This window comes from Mandrillus leucophaeus, unplaced genomic scaffold (genome assembly GCF_000951045.1).
Source record: "Mandrillus leucophaeus isolate KB7577 unplaced genomic scaffold, Mleu.le_1.0 Scaffold2, whole genome shotgun sequence".
NCBI lineage: Eukaryota > Metazoa > Chordata > Mammalia > Primates > Cercopithecidae > Mandrillus > Mandrillus leucophaeus.
In genome coordinates, this window is record NW_012102031.1 from 2,998,514 (window position 1) to 3,015,087 (window position 16,574).

The 16,574-nt window shown below is 37.9% G+C and overlaps 1 protein-coding gene across 1 annotated transcript in view; it reads left to right on the forward strand.

The window, feature by feature from the left end:
* Window positions 1–16,574, forward strand: part of ENTHD1 (ENTH domain containing 1) — a 163,671-nt gene that overhangs the window by 16,470 nt on the left and 130,627 nt on the right. The window contains exon 3 of the mRNA XM_011978817.1: window positions 14,850–15,092. Coding sequence (XP_011834207.1) covers window positions 14,850–15,092 — 243 coding nt within the window. The remainder of the gene's footprint in view (window positions 1–14,849; window positions 15,093–16,574) is intronic.

Below are 16,574 nucleotides of genomic sequence, written 5' to 3' on the forward strand. Positions count from 1 at the left end.
TACACATATGTTACACCTTTTATAGTTGTCCCATAGTTCTTTGTTAATTTCCATTACACATATGTTACACCTTTTATAGTTGTCCCATAGTTCTTGGATGTTCTGTTCTTGTTATTTATTGTTGTTGTCATTCAGCTTTTCTCATCGCTTTTCAGTTTTAGTGGTTTCTATTGAGATGTTCTCCAGCTCAAAGATTCTTTCCTCAACTGTGTCCAATCTCCCAGAAAGCCTACCAAAGGCATTCTTCGTTTCTGTTACAATATTTTTGATCGCTAGCATTTCTTTTTGATTCTTTCTTAGAATTTCTATCTCTGTGCTTACATTGCTCATCTATGCTGCGTGCTGTCCACATTATCCATTAGAGCCCTTACATCTTAATCATAGTTATTTTAAATTCCTAGTCTAATAATTCTAATATATTGGCCCTATCTGCACCTGGTTTTGTTGCTTGTTCTGTCTCCTCAAACTGCGATTTTTGCCTTTTAGTATGTCTTGTAATTTTTTCTTGATAGCTGGGCATGAGGTACAATAAGAGGATCTCAGGTAAATAAGCCTTTAGTGATGTGGCAGTAAGTTAGGCTTACTGATCTTCCAGATCAGTTAGGCTCTGATAACACCCCATCAGGTTAGGCTTTGGTTAACTAGCTTCTCCTAAGGGCAGAACTTGTTAAGAACAGAATGCTCTGGAAAATTCTGAATGGTTCCTTTTTCCCTCACCCTGCTAGAAGCACCAGGGGATTTTTCTCCAGTATTTACTGCGAGAACTTGGTCCAGCTCCTTGAGGTAAAACAAAAGTGGGGGAGGCCTGAAGACTTCCCCTGGAGGTTTGATCTCTCAGTTATAGTTCAGGCTTCCTGACCTCAGCACTTTTTTCCTTGGAGGTTTCTGCTCCAGCAAGCCACGATTCTCTGTACTGTATTCGCCTGTCAGTCTCAATGTGGGGCTCAGTGGTTTGCCCTGTGACTACACCTCTCTGATGGGTCCAAGAAGAGTTGTTGATTTTTCTGTATGTTCAGGTTTTTACTTGTTAGAATGGAGTGGCAACTCCAAGTTTTTACATTTTGGATCAGAAGTCAGGTTTATCCTTTTTTATCCGTTTCTAAGTTATTTAGGTGAAGGATGGTACAAGAAGCATACACCATGTACTCTTTATGGTGATTTCAAAAATCCTTCATTAAGTCTAACTAATTTGAAGGTCTTGGGTAAACAGCTAGAAACAGTTGGCAAGGCTGGGTCAGTCTCTTTTATCTTAGGTGAAGGCCCATTACAATTTAGGCTCAACCTCACAAGAGTGGGCACCGTAGTTACCACAGGTGATTCCAGGTTCCCAGGTGATCGTCCTGAATCTCGTTAACATTCGCAGGTAGTCTAACATTCTCTCTTTTATGCCTACAGTGTCTGTATGCCTCTGTCACAGTCCATTTATATACACGTCTTTATCCCTTGCAAAACTCTGAATTTTTCAAGGGCAAGAACAGTGTTCCTAGCACTTAGTACCTTGCCTTGGGGTAGGATCACTCAATACATACTTGATGAATGAATGATTAATACCTTGATATTTTTATTCCTTTAGCAAATTTAAAGCAATTGACTTTTTTTAGAAAGATAAAAAATAGAAATGTCAGAGTTGACTGATACAAAAATTTCCCTTTCTTCACTACAAATTACGTTTTAAAATAGTTTTATGCTAACTACTTTATTGAAATATAATTTACATATTATGAAATACATAAATCTTAAGTGTACAGGTGGATGGATTTTGATGGGTGGAACCATCACCCATAGCACGATAAAGAACATTTTCATCACCTCATCCAGTTCCTTCATCCCTGCTTTCCCTCCTCTCCAGAGGCAACTAGTTTTTGAATTTCTTTAACTGTATAGGTTTGTTGCATTTTTTCTTAAAATTTATGTAAATGGAAGCATGTTGTATGTGTTCTTCAGTTTCTGGCTTCTCTAAACATAATGTTTCTGAGAGTAATCCATATTGTTGTATATATCAGAATATAATTTCTTTTTATTGCTGAGTTGTATTCCATTATATGTGCATACCACAGTTTATCCATCTATTGTTGATGGATAATATTTGGGATGCTTATAGCTTTAAGTTATTGTGAATAAAACTCTTATGAACATTCTTGTGCGATATGCATTCGGTTCTCTTTGGTATATCCTGAGGAGTGGAATTTCCGGGTTGTAGAAACCATAAAATATGACTAGAAACTAAAGTTTTCTTAAGTGATTTCACTATTAATATATGAGAATTTGTTGTTCACATCCTTATCAACACTTAGGAATGTTATTATTTTCCATTTAGCCATTTTGATGGGAGTATAATGTTTCAATTTAGTTTTAATTTGCATCTCCCTGAAAAGTTGTTAAGTGCCTTTTCATATGATTTTTGCCCATGAGGACATCTTTTGCCTGTTCAAGTATTGTCTGCTCAAATATTTTGCCTATTTTTAACATTTTATCTTTTTATTATTGATTTCTAGGAATTTTTATATATTTTGGATATGAGTTCTTTGTCAGATAGACATATTATAGATATTTTCTGCCATCCTACAGGCTACAAAAATTCTGTAGCTTGTCTTTTCCATTTTCTAATATTGTCTTAGGATGAGTAGAAGTTTGTCGTTCTGGATGTGAGGGCAATCTGGCTGGCTAGGCAGGAGTCCTTTTCCTCCCTTACCACTCTGTGTGTGTCTCTCCTGAAATTGGATTCTTGGTCAAAGAGGATAGAAGAGAATTTTTCTTTGGTTGAGGGTATAGGAGTAGCTGCACTCCCTTTTTAGGACCTCCAAACAAGCTCTCAAGATCTATTTGTAGGAGAACATGGGGTAAAAAAAGTTTTAAGTTGGTAATTTTGATGAAGTTCAATCTATGGTTTTCTTCTATGGTGATATAGTTTGACTGTGTCCCCACCCAAATCTCATCTTGAATTCCCACATCTTGTGGGAGGGACTCTGTAGGAGGAATTGAATCATGGGGGCAGGTCTTTTCTGTGCTGTTCTCATGATAGTGAATAAGTCTCATAAGATCTGGTGTTTTTGTAAGGGGGAGTTTCCCTGCACAAGCTCTCTCTCTTTGCCTGCCTCCATCCACATAAGATGTGACTTGCTCCTCTTTGCCTTCTGCCATGATTGTGAGGCCTCCCTAGCCCTGTGGAACTGTAAGTCCATTAAACCTCTTTGTTTTGTAAATTGCCGAGTCTTGGGTATGTCTTTATCAGCAGCGTGAAAGTGGACTAATACATATGGTTAATGCCTTTTTTACCTTGTCCAAGAAACTTGCCTATCCCAAGGAATATGTTCTCCTATGTTTTCTTCTAGATATTTTATAGTTTTAACTAGGTGTGTGATCCATCAAGAATTAGCTTTTGCGTATATTGTGAGAGATAGAGTTCATTCTTATCTGTATGGTATCCAATTGCTTGAGAATTATTAGATTTTAATAATAGACTATTTCCATATGCATGATCTTGTTTGATCTCCTTAAAGCATCTTGTGAAAAGACAAGAGCAGGTATTTTCTCTTTTACAGAAACTTGGAGGCAAAACTCAGAGATATTAAGTTATTTAGGTAAGGTTGCATATCCAGTTTATGGCTGAACACATTAGAACTCATCTAAATAATATATTCTGATATTTAGTCATATGCTATTAGTATACTAAACAGCCTCTCCTAGTTAAGTCTTAAAAATATCCTAATGGGGTTTCACCGAACTACTAGAGTGAACTTAATTAAAATTATCTGAAAAATATCTAATCAAATATGAAAGTTTTAAAATATCATCAAATTATTTACAGAAATTACAGTATTCTTTTAAAACCAATTCAGATTCTAGGAATTGTGTGGATTATAGATTTGTGTGTTTTTTATTCTCAATTAGCTAAGTCATTAAACTGCAATTAATTTTATTTAAATAGACTATTTCATATACATATACACACATACATTTAAATTAAAGGTATAGTTTTAAAGAGAGGGCCACATTTTAAAGAGACAGATTTCAATGTTGTTATTAAAAGTTATGTTAGGCTGAGTGTGGTGGCTCACTCCTGTAATCCCAGCACTGTGGGAGGATTTCCTGAGGTCAGGAGTTCAAGATCAGCCTGGGCAACATAGTGAGACCCTGTCTCTACATTAAAAAAAAAAAAGAAAGAAAAAGAAAGAAAATAAAATTAGCTAGGCATGGCTAATAGGGGGCTGAAGTGGGAAGATAGCTTGAGCCCAAGAGTTTGAGGTTGTAGTGAGCTGTGATTGTGCCACTGCACTCTATCCTGTCTCAAAAAAAAAAAAAAAAAAAGTGATTTTACTAGAAATAGCATTCATTGGTGACATTCCTGTCATTTTAGCTTTTCATTTTCATGATCAGTCACCTAATTTAAGAATGAGGTGCTTCACATTTATACTAATGACTGATTTCTGTATAGGCTGCCTCTCCCATTGTATCCTCCAACACTCACGGATGTGCTCATACCAGTCACCCACCTATTTGCTCACCAGATTTTGAATATCTTGGACTAAGAACAAAGCCTTTAAGCCATAGTTGAGATATAAATTAAAATATGGAAGGCAAATACTCTGGGAGACATAGTACATTTATTTATATTTACACTAGGCTGTAAATTATTAAGATTTTGTTGGGGTGGGGGGAGGTTGCTTTTTGAGTTTAGATTCTTATAGAAAGAGAGAAAACATCAAGTATTTGGGCCTTGAAAAGGTTTAGACAAAGCGGGAACCCTAGGAGTAGGAGGAAAAAGCAATGTCTGAAGTCTTCCTTTTCAAGGCAACTATAATGAATTGAATAAAGCCAAGATATCTGGAAAAAATACATTCAAGAAAAATAAAATAGAAAATATTTTAAAAATTACTCTAGATGTTGATTAGCCATGTCAAGGCTATAAAGTCAAATAACTAAAATTTGGGGGCATTAATACATTTACAGAAGGGACTGGATTTGGGGTGTATGAGGCAGACAGTTCCTAGTAGTATGATGCAGGGGCCAAGCATCGTCGGAAACAATCTAGCTTAAAAGTGGATCAGACTTAATTTTCAGACTAATGTCAGACATTGAGAGTCAGAATTCTCTAATCAGAGAACCCACCTAATATATGATGGTGGATTAGATTAATAATGTAATTTGGATGCACTTATTGTTGGTGGGTTAATTAACACAGGCTTCTGAGTTTATTTATAGCTTAAGTGAGCAAATGCAATTTCATGTAACAAATATTTTTGATGAACACATAGTTTCCTTTAACAAACATATATTATAGGCTTTAGGTCATCATAAGCCTTGTTGTTAGAAGTTATAGCATTGTGAGTTTAAACCAAAAACTTTTATTTAAAATAGTTGACTATTTAGCCTTGTGTTCCTTTTCAACAAATGACATCCTATTGGTAATCATGATAGCAAGAAGCAAAGCATGAATTCTTTTAAGCTTAAATGTGACCTTTACCCAGCTGGCTAGTCTTCCCATGGAGCTCTTTATTTATTGTACTCACATGGATGACAAAGCACAGTAAACAAAAAAGAGAAAGCAACCAGTTTAGCCCTTTCAGTGCTGCATCAGCAGAATTATTATCTGTTAAGGTTCTCATCAAATGAAATCGCTTGTAAGTATATACTAAGGTCAGTCAAAAAAATTAAAGCCAACCTCCACTTTCTAGTTTATTAGCTTTATGACTTCAGGAAAGTTACTTCATCACCCTAAACCTTACTTTTCTCTTAGGTAAAATTTACCTTAACTCTGAGGATTAGAGATATGTCTGAGAGTTAGTCACGTAGTAGGTTACCCATCAATATTAGTTAATACTATCAGCTCTTGATAGATTTTAACTTTTATTGTTTTCATTTCCTAGAACGGATATTCATGTTCAAATAAAGCTCCATTCAGATACTCACTAGGAAGGTCTGTATTTATTTGTTTATTTATTTTAGAAGACAGGATCTCACTCCATTGCCCCTCGGAGTGTAATGGTGTGATCACAGCTCACTGCAGCCTCCAACTCCTGGGCTCAAGTTTTCTCCTGCCTCAGCCTCCTGAGTAGTGGGGACTACAAATATTTGCCAACATGACTAGCTAATTTTCTTTCTTTCTTTTTAATGTAGAGAAGGGATCTCTGTATGTTGCCCAGGCTGGTCTCAAACTCCTGGCCTCAAGTGATCCTCCCACCTTGGCCTCCCAAAATGTTGGAATTACAGATATGAGCCAGTAGAAAAGGTGGTCTTTTCTACTGTCCTGTAAAATGGTCACCCTCTGCTTGTCCCTAGCACCTTGTCCATATATACATTGTAGCCCTGTCATACTGCCATAATTATTGATTCACACGTTGGCCTCCCTCACTAGGTTTGGAGGGCTGAGGATACTTTATTTGTATCTCAGTTTCTTCTCCTTCTGTGGCGGAGGTGGGAAATCAGCATTTGCTGACAATGGCTGATGGGCCGACTGAATGGCAAGTATGCTATTATAAACCCAAAGAAGGAATTTGTAGCTTTAATATTTTCTCTTTATCCTAAATATTCTTCTATTTTTCTAAGTGTTTCTGGTATAGATTTATTTTTACTTACTTATCTTACTTGGTCTTTGGAGATCTTTTTGACGTGAAAATTTATGTCTTTTCTGTAAAATTCTCAGCTCTTGTCTCTGAATATTGTGTTTTTTCTGTTACCTCAATTTTCTTTTGAAACTTCCTCTAGATGAATATTGGGGCCTATAATCTGTTCTTTATGACTTTTAATTAATCTTTTTAATCTTGTTGCCTCTCTGTGCTGTATTTTGAGAGAATTCCTTAGTACCATTCTCCTGTTGGCCGGACACAATGGTTCATGCCTGTAATCCCAGCACTTTGGGAGGTCAAGGCAGGTTGATCACTTGAGGCCAGGAGTTGGAGACCAGCCTGGCCGACATGGCAAAAATACTAAACATTCAAAAATTAGCCAGGCCTGGTGGTGTCTGCCTGTAATCCCAGCCACTCGGGAGGCTGAGGTATGAGAATTACTTGAACCCAGGAGGCGGAGGTTGCAGTGAGCTGAGATTGTGCCACTGCACTCCAGCCTAGGTGGCAGATTGAGACATTGAGACTCTGTCTCAAAAATAAATAAATAAACAAATAAATAAATAAAGTACTGTTTTCCAATTACCAAATCTGTCTTCAGCTGTTCTAGTCTGGTTTTTATCTTGGATGTTGAGTTTTTAAAAAAAATCTTAATGACTGCAGTTTTCATTTCTAGGATTTTTAATTGATTCTTTTCATAGCCATCTGTTCTTGTTTCATATCTGCCTTTGTTTTGTTTTATACTTTTATATTCCTTGTTGTCAATGAGTCATGTATTAATCTCTTTATTTAAAAATCTTTGTTAGAGGGTTTTCAAATAATAGAATATATATTCTATAGAAGATCCTATAGAAACACTGATTTCATTTGGTGTGGATTTATATTGTGATTGCTGATTTTTTTTTTTTTTTTTTTTTTTTACAATTTTAACTTTTATTTTAGATTCAGGGGGTACATGTGCAGGTTTGTTACCTGGATACACTGCATGATGCTGAAGTTCAGGGTACAATTGATCCCCTCACCCGTGTACTAAACATAGTACTCAATAGTTCGTTTTTCAACTCTTGCCTCCCTTCTCGCCTTCCACTTCCAGTAATCCTGTTTCTGGTGTTGCCATCTTTATGTCTATGGTACCCAATATTTAGCTCCCATTATAAGTGAGAACACGCAGTATTTGGTTTTCTGTTCTTGCATGAACTTGCTTAGGATAATGGCCTCCAGCTGCATCCATTTTGCTGCAAAGGACATGATTTCATTCCTTTTTATGGCTGTATAGTATTTCGTGGTATATGTACCACACTTTCTTTATTCAATCCACCATTGATGGGCACCTAGATTGATTCCACATCTTTGCTATTGTGAATATTGCTACAGTGAACATACAAGTGCATGTGTATTTTTGGCAGAATGATTTATTTTCTTTTGGATATATACCTAGTAATGGGATTGCTGGGTTGAAACCAGTTCTCAGTTCTTTGAGGAATCTCCAGATTGCTTTCCACCATGGCTAAACGAATTTACATTCCCACCAGTAGTATACAAGTGTTCCCTTTTCTCCACAGCCTCACCAGCATCTGTTGTTTTTTTGGTTTTTTGATAATAGCCATTCTGACTGGTGTGAGATGGTATCTCATTGTGGTTTTCCTTTGTATTTCTCTGATGATTAGTGACGTGGAGCATTTTTCCTGTGTGTTTTTTGGCCAGTTGTATGTCTTTTGAGAAGTGTCTGTTCATGTCTTTTGCCCATTTTTTAGTTGGGTTGTTTTTTGCTTGTTGAATTGTTTAAGTTCCTTGTAGATTCTGAATATCAGACCTTTGTCAGATGCCTAGTTTCTCCCATTCTATGGCTGTCTCTTTACACTGATAGTTTCTTTTGCTGTGCAGAAGCTCGTTAGTTGAATTGGTGCCACTTGTCAATTTTTTGGTTTTTATTGCAGTTGCTTTTGAGGACTTAGTCATAAATTCTTTCCCAAGTTCAATGTCCAGAACGGTGTTTTCTAGGTTTTCTTCTGGGATTCTTATAATTTGAGGTCTTACATAGATTGCTGATTTCATTGGCTGACTTTCTTAGCATTAGATTTTAAAAATATGTATTTTAGAATTTTAGTTTTTAGACTATTTTGAGTGGGAGGTTTTTTCCCACAATCACTCATGTTCATTTTTTTCCTTTTTTTTTTTTTTTTTTAAATAAAATAAAGGTTTTCCAGTTCCCTTTACCCAGGTCTTCTAGACTCCCTCCTGTACAGGCCTTATAAAGGTGGCTTGGGGCACATGCCCTGTGATAATACTAGAATGTTCTAGACCCAGGAGCTGAGCAAGCAGGCGGCTTAGTTTAGTTCCAAGTATTAAGACTGCTTGTGTGTCCTCCTGCTTTTAGATCCACAGCTACAAATAAGTTATATCCCAGGAAGCAGTTGATGGCTATTTTTTTTTCTTCTCCTTTTCTTCCCAGCCTTCTCTCACAAACACTGCCCCCGTAACATTAAAGAGTGAGACCAGCTGTGATTTCCTAACACCTGAGGAGCTGAACTCTGGGCTGGCAGATCAAGAGCCCAGCAGCCCTTGGCTTCAGCCTTGCTCACCGCTTTTTCATTTCTCTTATATTTCTGCTTCGTGGGAGTTTTTATCTTGTTTTTGAGACTGGCAGTGTCTATTACTGCTGTGTATTTGGAACAGAACAGGGGGATACTTTGAAGCATGAACTCACTGTGCCAACTTGACTGGAGGGATTTTTTTTTTTTTTTTTTTTTTTGAGATGGAGTTTCACTCTTGTCGCCCGGGCTGGAGTGCAATGGTGCGATCTTGGCTCACTGCAACCGACTGGAGGTTTTCTAACCTAGAAATTTGATCAGATATTTTAGCTACTTCTCCCCTCCCTTCCTACCCCCACCCCATTCCCTGAAGGCATTGTGGAGGGTAGATTGGAAGGAAGACTAAAGCTAAGTAAGTAATTTAGGACACCGCAGGCAACAAATGATCAAGGTCTGAACCAAGATGAAGAGAAGAGAATGGATTTGGAAGATAATTAGTGGATATAGTCAATAGACATGGATAAGTGAATTTGGGAGGTGTATGTTCATATTTCTAACTTAGAATGGAGATAAAAGTCACCAAGAAAGGAATATGGGAAGAAGGGTAGATTTTGGTAGGGCAGTGAGTCAGGAATAGAGACAGTAGTATTAAGACTTTTACAATTGTTTGAAGCCTCGTACTTGTTTTACTAAAGATCTTCTGATACATATTTTTTCTAGCGGTGCATCTCAATGCCCAAGATCTTTGAATTTACCATATTTGCGAATCTCTTTACACGAGGTTCAGCTTTAAATGTATATATATTTCTCCCCAGCATTTGGAAAACTTTTCCTCAGCATATTCATTCATTTCACAAACATTTCTTAAGTGTCTCTTAAACAAACAAGCATAGTCTGGCCTTCGTGGATGTCACAGTTAATTGGAGGGAAAAGACAGTTACCAAACGGGCAATTGCTAACTGTGAAAGTGCTGTAAAAGACAAGGGTAAGGTACCGTGAGAGTGCATGAAAGCAGGGCCTGGCCAAGTCCGAGGCCCATTCTGCACAGGGCACAGTGGGAGGGAGTGTTCACTGTCCATGGAAGGCTTTCCCGAAGAAACTGGAGCTGTTCCCTGTCTGGCGCACTCTGCCCTAATGTCTGTGCAGAGCTGGCTGCTTCTTACTATTCAAGACTCAGCCATGTTACCTCTTCTGCAAGACTTTCCACGACCATATCCAAAATTAAAGTCCAGCATATCACCCTACTTTATTTCTTTTTGGAACATTTATTTTTATCTGAAATTATCGTGTTTATTATTGGCCGTTTCAGCCAACTACAATGTAGGTGTCCTTGCCTCTTTTTTTCTGACTTGCAGTGACCTTGCCTCTTTTTTACTGACTTGCACCCCCATTGCTTAGAATACTTCCTGAAATGTAAGTGTTCCAGAAATTATTAACTGACTGCATAAATGAATGTCCTTGGATCTTGATCTCTTGCGTAGTTGCTCTACTAATTTGATTTCCTTGTCCTGTTTTTTGTTTGTTTGGGAGGACTCCTCAAGTTGGTTGTCTACTTGTTCATTTTTCTATCACCTGGATCCTACCCTCACTCCCCTGTCATTCTGTAATTGAGGTTGCCAATTGTAGCATCACACCCTGTGACCATGATGATGGGCATGTGACTGTTTCAAGCTGGGTCACTTAGAGTCCTTCTCCTGATACTCCAAATTTGAAGGAAGGAAGAGGGAGACTTCTCCGGTGGCAGTGTGAATCTAGAGCTGTTGGTGGCCATAACCATCCAGATAAAAGAAGCCAATCTGTAAGAAGAGAAAATGAAAGCATTTCCTAGAAAAGCAGAGATGGCAGGGAAGAGAAGTCCTGGTAGCTTTCCAGTCTTGGCTTCCTTTGTGCCTGAGGCTCAGTTTCAACCCCTGGTTTTCCCTGGCTTTTGCTTTACCCAGTTCAAATGGAGTTTCTGTCACTTAGAGCCAAAAGATTCCCAATTAAAACTGTATATAGCTTTATTTTCATTTTAACCCATACCTCATCTAACAACCTTTTTATCTTGATGTGTTTTATATAATATCCTTGGGTATTGATCTGTTGAACTAGTTTAATTTCTGATTTCAGATAATCCATGTTTTCTACTTCCAATTCCATTTCTTTCTTTTGCTGCCTAAGTTTTCTACTTCCAGTACTATTCTTTCTTAGTATGCTGTCCTCCCTTTCTTTTCAGAAACATATTGTTTAGTAGTAAGTAGGTGCTATCTAATTATTACTGTTGTTATTTAACTCATCCTTGAAACAGGTTTATTAGGTTCTTCTTGGATTTTCTCACTTTCAACTTTGATGCTTTTGAACAGCCAGGTTAGTACCTAGTATCTCTAGGATGATAGGAAGCCAGGGTAGTGGGCAGAAGCTCACTTCTGGGTAATTTCTTCCCTGTGTTTGGTGAACTGCTGTGGCCTGATCTTCCTGGTGCTGCTGACTGCTACCTCAGGGTGGGGCTCTGATGGTCTGGGGAGAAGTCCTCCACGATTGCAACTGGCTCTCTGCTTGGTGTAACTGCTTGTCTCTTAGAACTATTGCAGCTGCCCTCAAATCCCACCAATCCACACAGACTCCAAGGAGAATATTTCACATCTATTCTATGATTTCTAGTTCTAACTTAATTAGAGCAGTGTTACAAGAAATTATTTCAAGCCAAGCAACTGTCTTAGGCAGCTAAGTTGTAAATTGACTTAGTATTTTTCATCAATCTGGTTCCATTTACACTATGTCAAGAAGAAAATTAGCAGCTTTTTGGTAATTTTTTTCTTTATTGATTAATTCACTCAGTAATTTTTTTTTTTCTTTTTTGAAACTGAGTCTCATGCTGTCACCCAGGCTGGAGAGGCTGGAGTGCCATGACCCAGTCTCAGCTCACTGCTACCTCTGCCTCCTGGGTTCAAGCATTTGTCATCCCTCAGCCACCTGAGTAGTTGGGATTACAGGTGTGCACCACCGTAGTTGGAATTACAGGTGTGCACCACTGTGCCCAGCTAACTTTTGTGTTTTTAGTAGAGATGGGGTTTCACCATGTTGCCCAGGCTGGTCTCGAACTCCCGGCCTCAAGTGATCCATGCACCTTGGAAACTCAGTAAATATTTACTGAGCATCTACTGTGTGCCAGTCACTCTTGGAGACACTGAAAATATCAGTGTTTAAAATGAGACTTCTTTGCCCCTCATGGAGCTTATATTTTTGGTGAGGAAACAAACAATAAATAAGTAAACCAATAAATATATAATACTAGGTAGTGATAAATGCCAAGGTGAAAAATAAAACAGGAGAAAGGAATAGAGAGCAATGAGGGTGGGGCTGTTTTAGAAAGGGTAGGCAGAACAGAGATTCTCTGAGGAGGTGACACTTGAGAAGAGACCTGAGTGAATCAGGGATAGAGCCATACAGAGAGTTCCTGGCAGAAGCAACAGCCAAAATATGGCTCTAAGGAGATGAAGAGCTTGGTAGAATTGCAGAGTAAAGCACCAGGGTAGCTAGAGTAGAAGGAATGAGGGGGAAGGTGGAAGGAGATGAGTTCCTGATGTTAAACATGGGAAAACATGTTCTTTGTGCCTCCAAAACCAAGCTTTGTCCATTTTTCAGGGGAAAGATAAGTGTCTGACATATTGTTCCGAAAGGCTAAAATTCATAGCTGACTTCTGTTTATCACATGACACTGAATGGTTTCCCAAAACATTGTGGCAATTCGGGTTACGGAATGCAAACTGATCATAGGAGGCTAAGGGTGTTTAGAATGATATGATTTGAAGCAGTTATAAAGTTGATTTGGAAGGAAGAAATAACTAAGAAGTGAGATTAGATAAAATAATCTTGGAAAAGATGGCAACTTGAGCAAAAGCTTCTGACACTGTCCACACCAATGCTTAATGAAGTGACCAGCAGTGAGAGAACATTGTTGGCCACTGTCATCTAAATATACCACAAATTTGACCATTTTTCATCACTCCCACTGCTAGTAAATTACAGTTAGAAAACATTAATACTTTAATTCATCATACCTAGAGCCCACAATGAACATACAAGTGGATCATTAGGGACTTTTCAGTTTATTTTTGAAAGGTAGCTTGGGAAGCCATATTTGTGAGTTCATCCCAAGATGGAGAAAGGCAAGTGATTTCCCTTATCGTTTTTTCTAGGAAGAAGATTGAAATAATAGTAATACCTTATATTTCAGTGAGTTATAGGTTACAGTGCACCTTTGTATCTGGGAATTCAACCAGACAGATATTGCTTGTGCTGCTTTTCAGATAGAAGACTCAGGCCCAGATAGACCACCTGACTGACTCAAAGTCACACAGATGGTTAAGGACAGAGCTATCACTATCACTAGAATTCTTGTCTTTGACTGTGCTCTGTCACTCTGCTAAAAAGCAACAAATTGTTTGGATAGGATGTTATGTCAGAGAAAAGCCAATTGCTCTCCCTTTTCTTGCTCCACCCCAACTGTACCCCTATAAGGTAACAGATGTTAACAATATTGTGAGTATGCCATATGTTTGCCTGCCTGCCTGCCTTCCTGTACTCTTGTCTGTCTGTCTGTCTTAGTCTGCTTGTGCTGCTATAACAGAGAACCACAGACTGGGTAATTTAGAAAGAAGAGAAATTTATTTTTTCATGGTTCTAGAGGCTGAAGAGTCCAGGATCAGGGCACTGGCAGGTTCAGTTGTCTGGTGAGGGCTGCTGTCTGCTTTCAAGATGGCACCTTGATGCTGCATCCTCTGGAAGGGAGGAATGCTGTGTCCTTATGTGACAGAAGGTCCGAAACGGGATGGTGGAAGGCAAGCAAGAGACAAAAGCTGTGGGAAGCCTCTTTTATAAGGACCTTTATTCTGTTCACAAAGAAGGTGACCTCATGGCATAATCACCTCTTAAAGGTTCCACCTCTTAATACTATCACATTGGCAGTACTTGAATTTTGGAGGAGATATATTCAAACCACAGTTGTATGTATTTCTCTATCTGCTTCTCTCTTCTGTATACATATATAGTGGCTTCTTTTCCTCTATATGTTACAGCTTCAAATCAAATTGTGTATATTACTTTAAATCTTTAACCATGTGTCCTAGTCATACATCTAGGTCAGTATATCTAGATCCAATTCATATTCCTTCTTTGTATGTCTATATTGTTTGATTATTGCAAAGTATATATTGCTTTTTTTTTTTTTTTGAGACAGAGTCTAGCTCTCGCTCTGTTGCCAGGCTGGAGTGCAGTGGTGCAATCTCGGCTCACTGCAACCTCTGCCTCCCGGGTTCAAGTCATTCCCCTGTCTCAGCCTCCTGAGTAGCTGGGACTACAGGCACATGCCACCATGCCCAGCTAGTTTTTGTATTTTAGTAGAGATGAGGTTTCACCATATTGGCCAGGATGGTCTTGATTTCCTGACTTTGTGATCCGCCCGCCTCGGCCTCCCAAAGTGCTGGGATTACAGCCATGAGCCACCGCACCCGGCCATACATTGCTTTTAAAAGGAAAATCCAATAATGTATTTAAAGTGAAAAATGTAATGCCAGTATATAATTTTATCATATATTAATGACCTATTTACCTTTTAAAGTATAAGAAAAGGAATATACTTATCAGCAGTTCTTTATTTGCTGCAGGTTTTTTCACTGCTGACATTTTTACTCTTTAAAAAATTTCTGTAGAATAAGAATTAATTATAGCCTTAACTAGTATTTCCTTTTCTAAGCAGATTCAATGCATTTTTCAGGTTACTATGTCCGGGAAAAATCTAAGCAAGTCATCACATTGCTGATGGATGAACAATTGCTGTGTAAAGAGAGGGAAGTGGCATGTCGGACTAGACAGCGTACCTCCTACTCTACGTTGTTTTCTAAAAGACCACTTGGTTCAAGTAGCTCACTGACAGCGCGTACTTCTGCCCCTACATCAGATATTTCTGCTTCAGAGAAGAAGTGTAAGCTTCCTAAGTTTGGAAGGCTACGTAATAAAAGTACGTATATGACCATTGGCCTAAAATGCAACAGGTATCATTAAAAATGATTTAAAAATATAAAATACTATGTTTTAGTACTAAATTATTAATATCATTTAGTACTACTATTACCATATTAGGCTTCATACTATAGAAAACAATGAGGAAGAATATTCAGTAGAAGATTTTATGACATATTTTAGTTTATTTATTTCTTAGCTTTATTTCTTTGCTTTATTTATTTATTTTTGAGATGGAATCTTGCTCTGTCTCCTAGGCTGGAGTGCAGTGGCAAGATCTCAGCTCACTGCAACCTCTGCCTCCCAGGTTCAAGCAATTCTCCTGCCTCAGCCTCCTGAGTAGCTGGGATTACAGGCTCCTGTCACCATGTCCAGCTAATTTTTGTATTTTTAGTAGAGACAGGGTTTCAGCATGTTGCCCAGGTTGGTCTCGAACACCTGACCTCAAGGGATCCTCCTGCCTTGGCCTCCCAAAGTGCTGGGATTATAGGCATGAGCCACTGTGCCCGGCCCAATTTTATGACTGTTTTCTGAATGCAGTTATCTTTGATTCAAATAAAATGTTTTTGAGCTTTTAAGCTATTAAACTAGTGACTATGCTATTTGGCATCGTGATTCAATTTTAAGATTTTTATCCTTAAGTGGAAAGTGAAAGACTACAGTTTTCTAACACTAGGTGTCTGGATATGTGTGTATGAGGTCTCTTTGATCCTATAATATAAATCAAATAATTGACATTTTCTAAAGTGTGCTTCAGAATCTTAAAAGTGCTCTAAAAGTTCTTCTAGGACAATACCTTGTACTCTTTCCTTTGCTTAAAACTTTAAATATGGACTGCTGAACTTTTATAAAAAAGGGATATATTTATAATGTTATAATAGACATCAGTAGAAAAATACTATCTTCTTTTCTACCAAATTTGCTAAAACTTAAAAAAAATATCATTTTCCTCTAACTTCTCCAGTAGAAACCCTGTTGATAAATTGTCTATGAGGAATGGACAGCTTGAGGAAGCCAGAACATCAGTGAAATGTGACTTAGAGAACTGTCCCTTTGTATTCAGTACAAATAGATAATTCCAACTGTCAGTTAAGTGCAAAAATGTAACAGTGTCACTAGTAATACCAACACATGTTAATCTTGCTAACAATCATTCAAGTACTTTTCTGACTTAATCAAGAGTTTCAAATGTTCACCCAATGGGACATTGAGTGAACATCCATATTTGGAATTGGAGAGAGACATTATAAGAGGGTAGCCATTGTAAGTATAGTAGCAAATACTACCTACCTGCTTCTAAAAGTGGTGGAATTTCTTTCTTTAGGGGATCTGATTCTTTTGAAATAAATCTCCAAAAGAGACAGCCACTCATTTTGAAATTTTTCTCATGGGAGCCTTTAATTCAAACTGATGCTAAAAACAGAGTAACAGAGAAGAAGAACCAATTATGACTCATCCAGAGTTTCTTCCCCACTTATGC